The sequence below is a fragment of the Danio aesculapii genome, chromosome 7 (genome assembly GCF_903798145.1).
Source record: "Danio aesculapii chromosome 7, fDanAes4.1, whole genome shotgun sequence".
In the NCBI taxonomy this organism is placed as follows: Eukaryota; Metazoa; Chordata; class Actinopteri; order Cypriniformes; family Danionidae; genus Danio; species Danio aesculapii.
This window is the reverse complement of record NC_079441.1, coordinates 68,309,527-68,322,954: the sequence shown is the minus strand read 5'-3', so window position 1 is coordinate 68,322,954 and position 13,428 is coordinate 68,309,527. Positions and strand designations below refer to the sequence as shown.

Sequence of the window (13,428 nt, the reverse complement as noted above, 5' to 3'; positions counted from 1 at the left end):
AAACAAGAGAGAAGACTCGGAAAATAGCAAGGCCAAACAGACACACTCATGAGGGACAAAAACAGATGAATTTTATATTGAATTGGCTTCTATTAAGATTATTACAGATTAATATAAGGCTGAACAACCATCAGTGAATAGAGACAGCATACAGTTGAAGTCAAAATGATTCACCCTCCTGTGATTTATTTTAAAATATTTCCCAAATGATGTTTAACAGAGCAAGGAATTTCCCACAGTATTTCCTGTAATATTTTTTCTTCTGGAGAAAGCCTTATTTGTTTTATTTCGGCTAGAATAAAAGCAGTTTTTAATTTTTTAAACACCATTTTAAGGACAATATTATATATATATATTATAATATTTGCTTAATTACCATTGCCTAGTTAACCTAATTAACCTCGTTCAGCCTTTAAATGTCACTTTAAGCTGAATACTAGCATCTTGAAAAATATCTTGTAAAATATTATGCACTGTCATCATGGCAAAGCTAAAAGAAATCAATTATTAGAAACGAGTTGTCAAAGCTAGTATGTTTCGAAATGTGTTGAAAAAAAATGTTTCTGTTAAACAGAAATTGGGAACAGGAGGTGCTAATAATCTAGGAGGGCTAATAATTCTAACTTTGGCTGTACACTTTAATAGGCCATGCTCTCAAGTACAAGATGGTTCAGAGAGGAGAAAGTACTTACCATTTTTGGCCACCTCTGCGATGATGTTGGCTACTTTAGGAGTGCATGAGTTCTGCACAGACAAAAGAGCGGACATCGTGGCAAGAACACCCATCTGCTGGATCTTTTCACTAGTCTCTACATCTGAAAACAGAGTCAGGAACTTCAGTGAGGAACGTGATACTGTGTCAATCTTTTGGCCATATCTGATTTTTTGGCTATATTTAAATTATGGGCTCTATTTTAACGATCTAGGTGCTGAGTCTAAAGCGCATGGCGCACAAGCATTAAGGGCATGTCTGAATACTATATTGCTATTTTAAGGACAAAAAAATACGTTCTGCGCCCGGCGCATGGTCTAACAGGGTTGTGCTTATTCTCTTAATGAGTTATGGGTGTGTTTTGAGCATAACATGCATTAAATCAATCAGAGTCTCATCTCCCAGAGTCACTTGCATAGCGCCTTTGCTATTTACATGGCGGACTTTGTAAGTGGAAAAACTGACGGCCTCACTAGTGAGAAAACAGCTAAACAAACCATCTGCAGCACGAGGATAAAGAACGAGCCTCCTCTATTAGGCCTCTTTACTTTCTCTTTACTTGTTCTCTTTACTTTACTCCTTTACTTTAGTGGATAAGGAAATGGTGTACTCACTCCACTGAACACATCCATTAGCCTACATATTTGATTTAGCTTGTTAAGAGCAAAGATTTATTTCAAAACTATTTCTAAATTCAGTTCTAATTTCCAGCAAACGAATAAATGAACAACAATAATGAAGTGTGGTCAAAAACCCCCAGTTATACCCAAACATACGTCCTTTTCTTATGCCCCATATGGTGATGCACACGTCTCCAAAACCTGGCAGGTCAACAAATCTAAACGTGTTTTTATTAAAGCAAATATAAATATGAATATAACAAGTAACACTGATGATAATAACTTTATACTTATGCAAATTGTCATAAATAAACTGAAAAAAGCCTCCCGACACGAAGGCATGGAGGTTGTGGTTTTTATATTTATGTAGAAAATAATAATTTTTTGTAACATTTTAAACCTTTCTTTTTTCAAATGTAAAGGTATTTGTGCATTGCTGTACATCCTGTGTGTATTAAGCAATGTGTACGCGTTTGGACTCGCATAGGCGCATAACTAATTTGTAGCCTTTAGTTGGTGAATGGCGCGGCCTATTTTAGTTCCTTAAAACAGCAACACGCCAACAATGCGCCTTAACACACCTCCTTTTTAGACCAGCACACCCATGAGTCCACAAAGTGGCGCAAATGCATTTGATATTTAAACAACGTGGTGCAAAACGGGAAAATTAGGGTTGCGCTGATCTGAAAATAGCAACGAATCGCACCAAACACATCTTGTGCCTTATTGCGCCGGGTGTATGATCGAGCCCATAAACTGTATATTTGTCACTGTTGTACTAACCATATCCCATACACACAATTAAATCCTACACAAACGATTGTCAGAATGTCTCTTTTAATCTAAACATGTTGTTTTATTTATGAATAAACTGGACAGCATATTAAGCAATACAGCCTACTGAAAAACATCATTAATGGTACAATAATCTTGATCATTCCACTGGATTTTAACTGATGATTTCATTAATAAGATTTTTCAATGCAGTTTGCTATTCATTTCATCCAATGGCATGAATCACATCAACGTGACATAGCAAAAGATAAAATAACTGCGAGTTCCTCTGCTAAAAAATGGATTTTGTTCAATCAGGCAACCTTGATTAATCTGGACAAGTCAAGGCTCCTTCAATTTGCATTCTTCATTTCAGGCCATGCTGTAAAAAAAACGATGAAAAAGCTATTTAAGAGATACACAGACTTACTGTTGTGGGCCAAAGCTTTGAGTAGGCAATCCAAGCAGCCCTCGACACTGTCTGAAGCGCCTGCCGATGACAGCTTCAGCGTCTTCAGGGCTTCGCTCAGGTTATCTGCTGATGGAGGACAAATAACAAACAGCTTTAGATCTTCGGTGGCAACAAACTAGGGTTGCACAATATATCGTTTCAGCATTGATATCGCTATGTATGCATTCGCAATAGTCACACTGCAGGATCTGCAATGTGTCAGGATTAGTAGACTATCAGGCACAACAGTTCAGATTTGTGGAGTTATTGTAAAGTTTATCCATAATACACTACCTGACGAAAGTCTTGTCACCTATCCAAGTTTTAGGAAAAACAAATAATAATTTGACTTCTAGTTGATCATTTGGTATCAGAAGTGGCTTATATGAAAGGCAAAGGCCTCTAGATTACGCTTATTATACCAAAATAAAATATGATCATGCCTTGATTTTTTAATTCTTTAATTAGGACAGTAAGGTCTGACTTTGATTAGACAAAAGTCCAAACAGAAATAATGTTCAGTTATAGAATATAAAGTCATGGTGCAGGGGAAACAGAATTATTAATGTGTATGACTCTCGTGAGCTTGGAGGACTGCATCCATACATCTCTGCAATGACTCAAATCACTTCTTAATAAAGTCATCTGGAATGGCAAAGAAAGCATTCTTGCATCAAGATTCTTTGGATTCATCTTCAATGCCTCCACCTTCATCTTACTCCAGACATGCTCAATAATGTTCATGTCTGGTGACTGGGCTGGTCAATCCTGGAGCACCTTGATCTTCTTTGCTTTCAAGAGCTTTGATGTGGAGGCTGAAGTATGAGGAGCGCTATCCTGCTGAAGAATTTGCCCTCTCCTGTGGTTTGTAAAGTAATGGGCAGCACAAACGTCTTGATACCTCAGGCTGTTGATGTTGCCATGCACTCTGCATATCTCTCGCACGCCCCCATACTGAATGTAACCCCAAACCATGATTTTTCCTTCACCAAACTTGACTGATGTCTATGACTGGGTTCCAGTAGGTCTTCTGCAGTATTTGTGATGATTGGGATGCAGTTCAACAGATGATTCATCAGAAAAATCGACCTTCTGCCACTTTTCCAAATGATCAACTAGAAGTGAAGATATTAATTGCTGCTCTTACAACTGGGATCGCATCGAAACTTTTGTCAGGTAGTGTAGAGTCAAAGTTTAATATTTGCATGTGTTTTCAAGGCCTGTTTGAGTATTTCAAGCAAGTTTAAATCTTTCGGGCACAATAAATTGTACGCAGACACAATTATGGTGTTCAAATTACTGTTGTTCAAATGTAATTTATTTATCTCCATAACTGTTCAGAGAGTCACTTTACTTTTCATTTGGGAAATGCTAAGCTAGAACATAAATAGCTAGAACATAATTTTCTAAAACATGGGTTTCGAATGGCCCTAAATAAGGTGCAGTGCACCCAATAACACCTGTTTCTTACTCTATTTATATTTCATACACTATTTTATATGAATTTTAAAGGACTCTACCTTATCAACATGGTTAAATACCTGTTATAAGCAATCAAATATAAATGACTTCTGTTGTTTAACTGAATAACTGCATTTATACTTGTTTAATTAAAGCATCCAACTTTTGTTTTTTGTTGTGAAATAACTGTATAATTCATCTTTTATATAAATTCAAGAACAAAGTTTTCATTGTTAGTAATATTTCCAAATCAACTCTTACTGAACTCAATGTGATTATCAATAACAAATCATATTTTAGAAAGAAATGTTTCATGCTAATCTCAATCATCATCACTGGATTGCACTGCATTACACTGTATTATTTAAATATACAGAGCTTTGATTATAAAAAATTAACAGCATCTTTTACCAAGGCATCTTCTTGCACATATATAGTGAGAAATGATAAGATTTGCATTGCAGATTTACTTTTTGGTTATATAAAGATACTGCACCATATTGCATATTATCAGCATATTTTCACACAGTTTTGCTTCTGAAAAACGTGTTTTTCTCCCCTTCTCCTCTTATTATTTGAGGTATGAAAGCCTGATGTGTCAAATATAAACCTTTGCAAAAAACATACACATGACAATATTTTCAGGATATGAGTGACCTTGGTTTTTGCCATCACCATGCTTTTCTATTTGATTTTATTGTACATCTGTCATGATTTTCAATTGCAATTTTAATAGGCAAAAAGTTTTGAATTATTATGACAAGGACAGAAAAGCAACCAATTAAAGAGTGAACAGTGAGCCTACAATACACTCCTCACTTTTATAGAGGTATCTGAAGAAAGTAAAGCCTTCCTTCCATTAACAGATTTCAACAAATAAGCCAGAGATTAAGGTCAACACAATGAGTCAGACCTAATCGTTATTTTAGGTGGAACTGTAACCAAGAAGAATAAAGAATTGGAACGTAATTGGGAAGACCAATCAACCAATCAAATCTGAAATTAAATCTAAACATATCTACCAATAAATGATATCAATAAATCGAATCAAGTCAACATGTCAAATCTAGTCAAGTCAAATCAATCAATCAATCAATGCCTAGTCAAGTAAAGTCAATAAATTCAAAACAAGTTAAACCCAAAATCAATAAATCAATCAAGTCAAGTCTTGTCAATCCAAATCAATCAATCAAACCAAGTCAAGCAAATCTATCAATCAGGCAATCAATCCAAATACAAGTCAAATCTAGTCAAGTCGAGTCAATCCAAATCAATCAATAAATCAAATCGAGTCTAGTCAAGTAGTCAATAAATTCAAATCAAGTCAATCAACCCAAAATCAATTATTCAATCAATCAATCAATCCAAATCAAGTCAATCCAAATGAATCAATCAAATCAAGCCAAGTCAAGTCAATCCAAATAAAAGTCAAATTTAGTCATGTCTAGTCAATCCAAATCAATCAATACATAAATGAATGAATGAATCAATCAATCAATCCAAATCAAGTCTAGTCAGGTTAAGTCAATAAATTCAAATCAAGTCAAGTCATTAAACCAAAAATCAATTAATCAATCCAAATCAAGTATAGTCAAACCAAAATCAATCAAATCAAATCAAGTCAATCAAATCCAAATACAAGTCAAATCTAGTCAAGTCTAGTCAATCCAAATCAGTCAATCAAATCAATCAATCCATCCATCAATCATTAAATCAAATCAATACAAATCAAGTTTAGTCAAGTACAGTAAAGTCAATAAATCCAAATCAAGTCATGTCAGGTCAATCAAGCTCAAATTAATCAAACAATCAATCCAAATCAAGTCACGTCTAGTCAATCCAAATCAAATCCAGTCAATCAATGCAAGCTCAATCAATCCAAATCAATCAATCAATCAATAAATTCAAATCCATCCAAATCAAGTCAACTCAACATAAATTAAATCAAATCAAGTTAAGTCAACCAAAATCAAATCAAATCAAATCAATTCAAAGCAATCAAAATAAAAATTCAAAGTCAAGCCAATCAACCCAAATCAAGTCAAATCAATTAAACCAATTAAGTCAATCAATCCAAATCAACTAATCTAAATTAATCAAGACAATCCAAACCAAATCACATCAAATATTTCATTTTTAGTCTAGACAATAAAATAAATAAAGCCCAAAATTCCAATAATCTTAAGCAGCTAACAATGTTCACATTGTCCATCTTATCTATCATCACCTTAACAAATCTAAAACTGCTTATTAATACCAACTCTTCTTCAAACGCAGCACGTAACCTCATATTATACACTGCCAGTTTTAAACAAGATTTTCTTAATAGGACTTTTCAGACTATAATGTCTCTTTTTTCCTCAAATTGATGCTTTTGGCATCACAATTTGACATCTTTCCCTTTGAACACAACAATGGCTTCTTGTGTAAAATGCAGAATGTTTTTGCGACTCTCTGAAACGTGTGAATATGTGATTGGACATGTCGTTGCTAAACCTCTAGCAGTAACATTTTAACACTGCATTGTTTCACGCTGCACATATTTGGGACTGCAATGCAGTGTTAAACCAATGGTTCACCAAAAAATGGGAATTATGCCTTTATTAGGTCAAATCATATGAGTAATTCCAGGGTTATGGATGTGAGATTTACAATAAAAACTTTAATGATAAATTCACAGAGAAAGCATATGCTAACATTTAGTGTTGTCCCGATACTGGTATTCGATACCAATCGGTACAGACATTTTAAAATAGTTTCCTGCTAACATTTGAGCGCGTTCTTAAACACTGTTGATTTGCTATTGTGTTCACATGCTCAACAGAAATGACTGTGATTGGCCATAAAGATCATTGGTTCACAGAACTCACTGCTGTTTACTGAGTGTAACTGCAGATACAGGGACACTGGAGCGTTTTAAAGTCGTAGTGATTGGTTGGTCAGATTCTCTGGAGACTCTCAAGCGAAACGTACGGTCACCTGTTCAGTATGGCATGACCATAGCTAAGAAAGTTATCCTTTGTTTTTGGAAGAAATATGTTAGGCCTCTTTTCTTATTGGCTTCTTGGATTACCTTTATTTTAGTGGAAAGAATCACACATGCCACCTCCGGGAACTCTGCAAAATTTGATAAAATGAGGGATCAAGTCTATTTTTTCCAACATAAAGTCTAATGTTGATTAATTTTAGAAGATTTCTAAGGTTTTTTTTCTCTCTTTACATCCATTGTGTTGCCTTTTGTTGGTCATTTATACCTTGTATGTCACCATTTTTCCTTGTTTCATGCTTTATTTTACATTTCGCACAGACTGTTACATGATGGTTTTGTCTGTCTGTATTTTTTTCTGTGTCTGCAAAAACTATAATAACTGCAAAGCTCAATATTATTCAAATCAAGTTATTTGTAAAGCACTTTTGACAATAATTATTGGTCCAAAGCTGCTTTACAAAATGTGCACATTCTTACATAACAGTCAAAACTTGTTTTGTTTTTTATTGCCAACAGAACAATCCATAATTAACAATGCCTTATTAACCTAACTTTCCTAAATTGCACTTTAAACAGTAGTATCTTGCAAAATAACTAGTAAAATATTAATGACTGTCAACATGGCAAAGACAAAAGTTCTTAGTGATTAAATATTATGTTTAAAAACATGTTTAAGAAAATCTTCTCTCTGTTAAACAGCATTTGGGAAATATTGGGAAAAGAAATCACTTGTAGGCTAATCGTTTTGTCTTTAAGTGTATATGCCTTACTATTATTTAAAATGGGTTGAACCAACACACATTTCTGTGTGGAGTTTGTTTCCCGGTGTTGGCGTGGGTTTCCTCCGGATGCTCCGGTTTTCCCCGCAGTCCAAAGACATGCGCTATGGGTGAATTGGATGAACTAAATTGGCCGTAGTGTATGAGTGTGTATGGGTGTTTCCCAGTACTGGGTTGCACCTGGAAGGGCATCCGCTGTGTAAAACATATGCTGGATAAGTTGCCGGTTCATTCCGTTCTGGCGACCCCTGATGAATAAAAGGACTAAGCCGAAGGAAAATGAATGAATGAAGCAACACAATACTTAAGGTTTTTTTAGGGACAACTTAATTGTTTTATGTTCAAACCACTTTGTAAAAACGCTTAAGTTAACTTAATCGATTTGTGTTGGAAAACATGAATCAATTGTGTGGAACCCAGCATTTGTTTTACAGTGTGTGAACCTAGGATGACTTGGCGTGGGATCATTTTCAACTCTGAGGGAACAATTTCTTCAACAGCACACAAGAGGTGCTAACGCTGCCCTGAAGAAGAGATTCCCCTGAAAAAGAGGTGCTAACAGAAGTCAAATGTTCCTTTACCCAGGGTTAAACGTGGTGTTTAGAACAGCGATAACCTGAGGTTACAGTAAGTGCAGTGTGAAAAGTCCTTTAATAAGATACAAGCAAAATTCTGAAGGCAAGCTACTGTTACAAGCTGACTGGCTGACTTTGTACAACAGGTTTTATTATCCATGTGAAGTGAAGGTGGAATCCTTTAATCATTCATTTATTCATTCATTCATTTTCCTTCGCCACAGCTGAATGAACCGCCAACAATTCCAGCATATGCTTTACGCAGCGGATGCCCTTCTAGCCACAACCCAGTACTGGGAAACACCCATATACTTTCACATTTTAAACACACACACTTATTCAGTACAGACAATTGAGTTCATCCAATTAATCTATACCGCATGTCTTTGGACTGTGGGGGAAACCGGAGCACCCATAGGAAACCCACGCCAACACAGGGAGAACATGCAAAGTTCACACAGAAATGCCAACTGGCCCAGCCGGGACTTGAACCAGCGGCCTTCTTGCTGTGAGGTGACAGTGCTAACCACTGAGCCACCGTGCCACCCTCCTTTAATAATCAGACTACACAAAAAATTAATCAGACAAATTCAACGAATGCATATAAATATAATGTATTGCTCTACATCAGGGGTCACCAATCTCGGTCCTGGAGGGCCGGTGTCCCTCCAGGATTTAGCTCCAACTTGCCTCAACACACCTGCCTGGATGTTTCTAGTATACCTAGGAAGACCTTGATTAGCTTGTTCAGGTGTGTTTGATTAGGGTTGGAGCCAAAATCTGCAGGACACCGGCCCTCCAGGAACAAGTTTGGTGATCACTGCTCTACATCTCCCAATAATCTGTCTTTAGATGATGCAGCAGACAGAATCCGAAATATTTAATAATCTAAAGATTGACTGATTATATAATCTTATATAATATTCTGCATTTAGATGATCAGACTTTATAGGATTAAGAGGTAAGCACTTTCTCTCTGTTTCTCTCAGTTTCTTCATATAAATTACAGAGACCAATTGTTCTTGATAAAAAAAGAAGAATTAAAATGTGTAAATGTGTATATTTTCATAGCAAAACAACACAAGAAATGCCACAAATATTGCTCCATTTTTTTGGGGGGGAAGACACAGTAAAAGCAGTCATTTTAGGTCACAAAAATCAGAAATATTCCAGCAATAAAATACTTAAGTTAAATGTTTTACTGAAGAAAAACAGACATTTTTGATGGAATGAGTGTGGGTAAATATCACAATCAGAATGAGCTTTATTGCTCTTTTTTTGTGGTTTTCAGGAGCTCAGGGTATACACATACAAATAAGGCAGGGAGATATGGCAAAAACGCAATCTCATTCATTCATTCTCTTTTCGGCTTAGTCCTTTTATTAATCTGGGGTCGCCACAGCGGAATGAACCGCCACTTATCCAGCATATGTTTTACGCAGCGGATGCCCTTCCAGCTGCAACCCATCACTGGGAAACATCCATACACACTCATTCACACTCATACACTACGGACAATTTAGCTAACCCAATTCACCTATACCACATGTTTTTGGACTTGTGGAGGAAACCGGAGCACCCGGAGGAAACCCATGAGAACACGGCGAGAACATGCAAACTCCACACAGAAAAATGCAATCCCAATAATTATTTTCCATATTGAACAATAACGATATAGATTTCAACATAAGTTGTTAATGCTTCAGCATTTAATAGCATGGCATAACATTTTCGGACGATACATTTTTGGAGGTCAAAAATCTCTAATATCAACACACTTTTAGATTCCCATTGTTGGACATTTTTGCTGTGTGATTGGCTCTTAGATCAATATAGAGTATAATCCAGAGTAGGCATGGAACGATAGCCAGTTTCAAGGTTTACCGCGATTTACCACGGTTTGGAAGGTTTTAAAACTGCCAAAGTACTCTGTTATACCGTTTCTATGGTATATTTACGTTTTTTTTATTATTTATTTATTTTTAACATGATTTTGCACAACTACTTTATTTAGTTTTTTGATGTCGAAGTTCAGAAAATGAACTTCAACATCAAAGGCTACTGGCCCAAAATATTTTAATGTTTCTCAAAATAAAATGTATTGTGTTCAATGGGGGGGTGGGGGGTTATTTTTTTACCCAGACTTTTAAATAGAACTTATTATACCGTGAAACTGTAATATTATTATCCAAGGTTATCATACATCAGAATCTTTTACCGGCCCATGCCTAGTCCAGAGCTCATTATAGTTATTGACATAGATTTTAATCGCGATTCGATATATCGTTTATAAGCCCAGCCCTACATACATACATACATACATACATACATACATACATACATACATATATATATACATACATATATATATATATATATATATATATATATATATATATATATATATATATATATATATATATAAACACAAGAAGACATTTAAATAAGTGGAAAATAAAGTAAAGAATAAAATTATAAAGTTTTATATACACATCTAGATGGTTTATCTGCAATGTGCATTGATGACTTTTTTTAACTGTACATATATTTATATAAAAAGTATTTACAATTAAGTGACTTTATTGGTCACAAAAACCATAAACATTAGAGGTCCTATATGTTTATGACTACAAGAAAATGTTTAGCATGACATAAAATCTTAGACATATCCTAAGGCTATTTAAGATGGATATGTCATGAAGAAGAAAAAAAAACAATGTTTTTATGCCCAAATGTTTTAGTGCATTAAGATCTGTTCCACACAATTCATTCATGTTGACCTTTAAGTTAACTTAACAAATTTAGGTGGAATGAACATAAAATAAACAAGTTGTCCCCAAAAAATCTTAAGAATTGTGTTTTGTTTCAGCTCTTTTTATATAAATAGTTTGAACAAGCAGGAAAATCATTTTTAGAGATTTGAAAGAACATAACTGTGAACAAATGCCAGACTTTAAGTGAAAAAATACAAAATAATGTGTTAAATCCTTTAAAAAATGTCAAACGTTACATAATACACAATACTACGTGAGCCATTTATCCACTTACAATGCTGAGACTTGAATTTTTCTATTACGACATTAGCGATTAATGAATCAGCGTATCAATTGAGGTCAATTTGGTTTCATATTTACACAATTTGTTCAGTGACAATTTGTGACATGATCTGTATATTGTTCTTCATGCTATTTTGAATATCTAGTCTGAAATTGTATGCAAGTATGTTTTTATAACAACTGTAGCACAATTTAATTGACTGTGAACAATGTTGTACTTTGATGGGTATTGGCTGCTAATATAATTTGCTGTTTAGGATTTCCAAAGAATGTTCTGAAATTATGTCCGAGTTAGCGAGTAAATGTGTCAATTGAGGTAAAGTTATTTTTATATTAGCACAATTCGTTCAGATACAAATGAAGTCTCTATATTGTTTACAAAGCTACTTTGAATAGTCTCCCTGAAATTGTACGCAACTATGACTTCAACATGCTAATATGATTTCCCTATTTTAAATTAGCAAACAATACTTATATGAATTTAAGATTAAGGAGAAAGTCTGAATGTGCGAATATAAAACCTTAATAGTGTCTCAGGGAAAATATTTCTGATTCTCCAGCCCATCCCTCCACCACAACATTGAGCGTATGTCTGCTTACATGTGACCTCGTTTTCTGCAGACTCACCATCTTACTATTGCATGATTCTTCACATTCATTTTCAATCACATACACGAGCTCATCCAGCTGCAAATCTCCCAAAAATCTGGTTCAAATATCGGTGTCAAGTATTACATCACAAGCTGTCAATCACACTCAGGAAAGATGAACTGATCGATTATTGTATACTATCTGATGGAAGCTAGTTGTAAACAAATCTCAGAAGCTGTTTTTAAGCCAATGTCTGTCACCTTAGCAAAAACAAGACGACTATAATAAACCCAAAAGATGAAGGATGAAGGATGATGAGGAGCATGTGTTTGTTAATAATCCATGGCAACGTTAACGTTACATCACAACCTCCCAAAAATGAAGATGAGTTTCTGCAGGGTCCACATAACATAAAATATGACGATTTGAACACGGACATGTTTTGATTTTGTATGTTAGCTCAAAACCATCATAACTACCTGACAAACACGCATACAAACGAACATGTAACGTTACTAGTGTGCGTTTATCGTTTATAAAATTTGTAACATCTGCAAATATGCTAGTTTTGCTTCACTTACCCATCTGGCTAGTGTTTGTTATAGTCCACACGGTCTCCGAGTGTAGTCTCTGGAGGATTGGCTGTGCTGGTTGTGTCTCGAGGCGGGTACCGGATCGGTTTTGGTTCGCTTGTCAGACAGATATCCGGGCAAGGCCCACCTTAACCCACGCTGCTCCGGTGAAAACAGCCTCTGGAGCTCCTGGTGTACCGGGGAGACGCATACACCCGGGACAAACCCCTCTGTGTGATGGCGGGGATTACGTAATATTTTTTAATAGCCGAACCGGACGAAAGCTCATGTGCATCAAAATAAAACCCTGGTTCACTTCAGATGCACTTCCTTCTAGTGAGAAAACCCTATGATTCTCCGCACAGCAGACAGTCGAGCGCGGTGAAGCCCCGCCCTCCTCGCAGCTGATTGGCTTGTGAGCTGTGCAGCAGGTTCTTGTCTGTGCGGTGATTGGTAGACTGTGTTGTCAATAAAAAAATCAAACCACGCCCTCTAATGCTTTGATCGAATCTGATAGTTATGTTTCAACTCAAATAAGAAATGAGAAGTGTGAGTCGTTTACGCGAATCGGTTCTTTAGGACACGGCTGCAAAAAATGATTCATTTGTCTAACGTCAGAATATTACTTGGTAAGTAAAGTGTTAAACATACACAAAAATGATTCATTTGTGTAACATCAGAGTATTACTTGGTAAGTAAAGCATTAAACACACAAAAATGATTCATTTGTGTAACATCAGAGTATTACTTGGTAAGTAAAGCGTTAAACACACAAAAATTATTCATTTGTGCAACATCAGTGTATTACTTGGTAAGTAAAACGTTAAACACACAAAAATGATTCATTT

At 35.5% G+C, this 13,428-nt stretch overlaps 1 protein-coding gene across 3 annotated transcripts in view; it reads right to left on the bottom strand.

The window, feature by feature from the left end:
• rap1gds1 (RAP1, GTP-GDP dissociation stimulator 1) overlaps nucleotides 1–12,958 on the bottom strand; it is a 93,343-nt gene extending 80,385 nt beyond the window's left edge. Inside the window, exons 1-3 of one of the 3 annotated variants that reach the window (XM_056462404.1) lie at nucleotides 12,590–12,958; nucleotides 2,537–2,644; nucleotides 693–815 (exon numbers count right to left, since the gene is read on the bottom strand). In XM_056462404.1, coding sequence (XP_056318379.1) covers nucleotides 693–815; nucleotides 2,537–2,644; nucleotides 12,590–12,593 — 235 coding nt within the window. In that variant the 5' untranslated portion in view covers nucleotides 12,594–12,958. The remainder of the gene's footprint in view (nucleotides 1–692; nucleotides 816–2,536; nucleotides 2,645–12,589) is intronic. The other 2 variants (XM_056462405.1, XM_056462406.1) reach the window with 2 other exon arrangements.
• Between the last annotated feature and the right edge of the window lie 470 nt (nucleotides 12,959–13,428).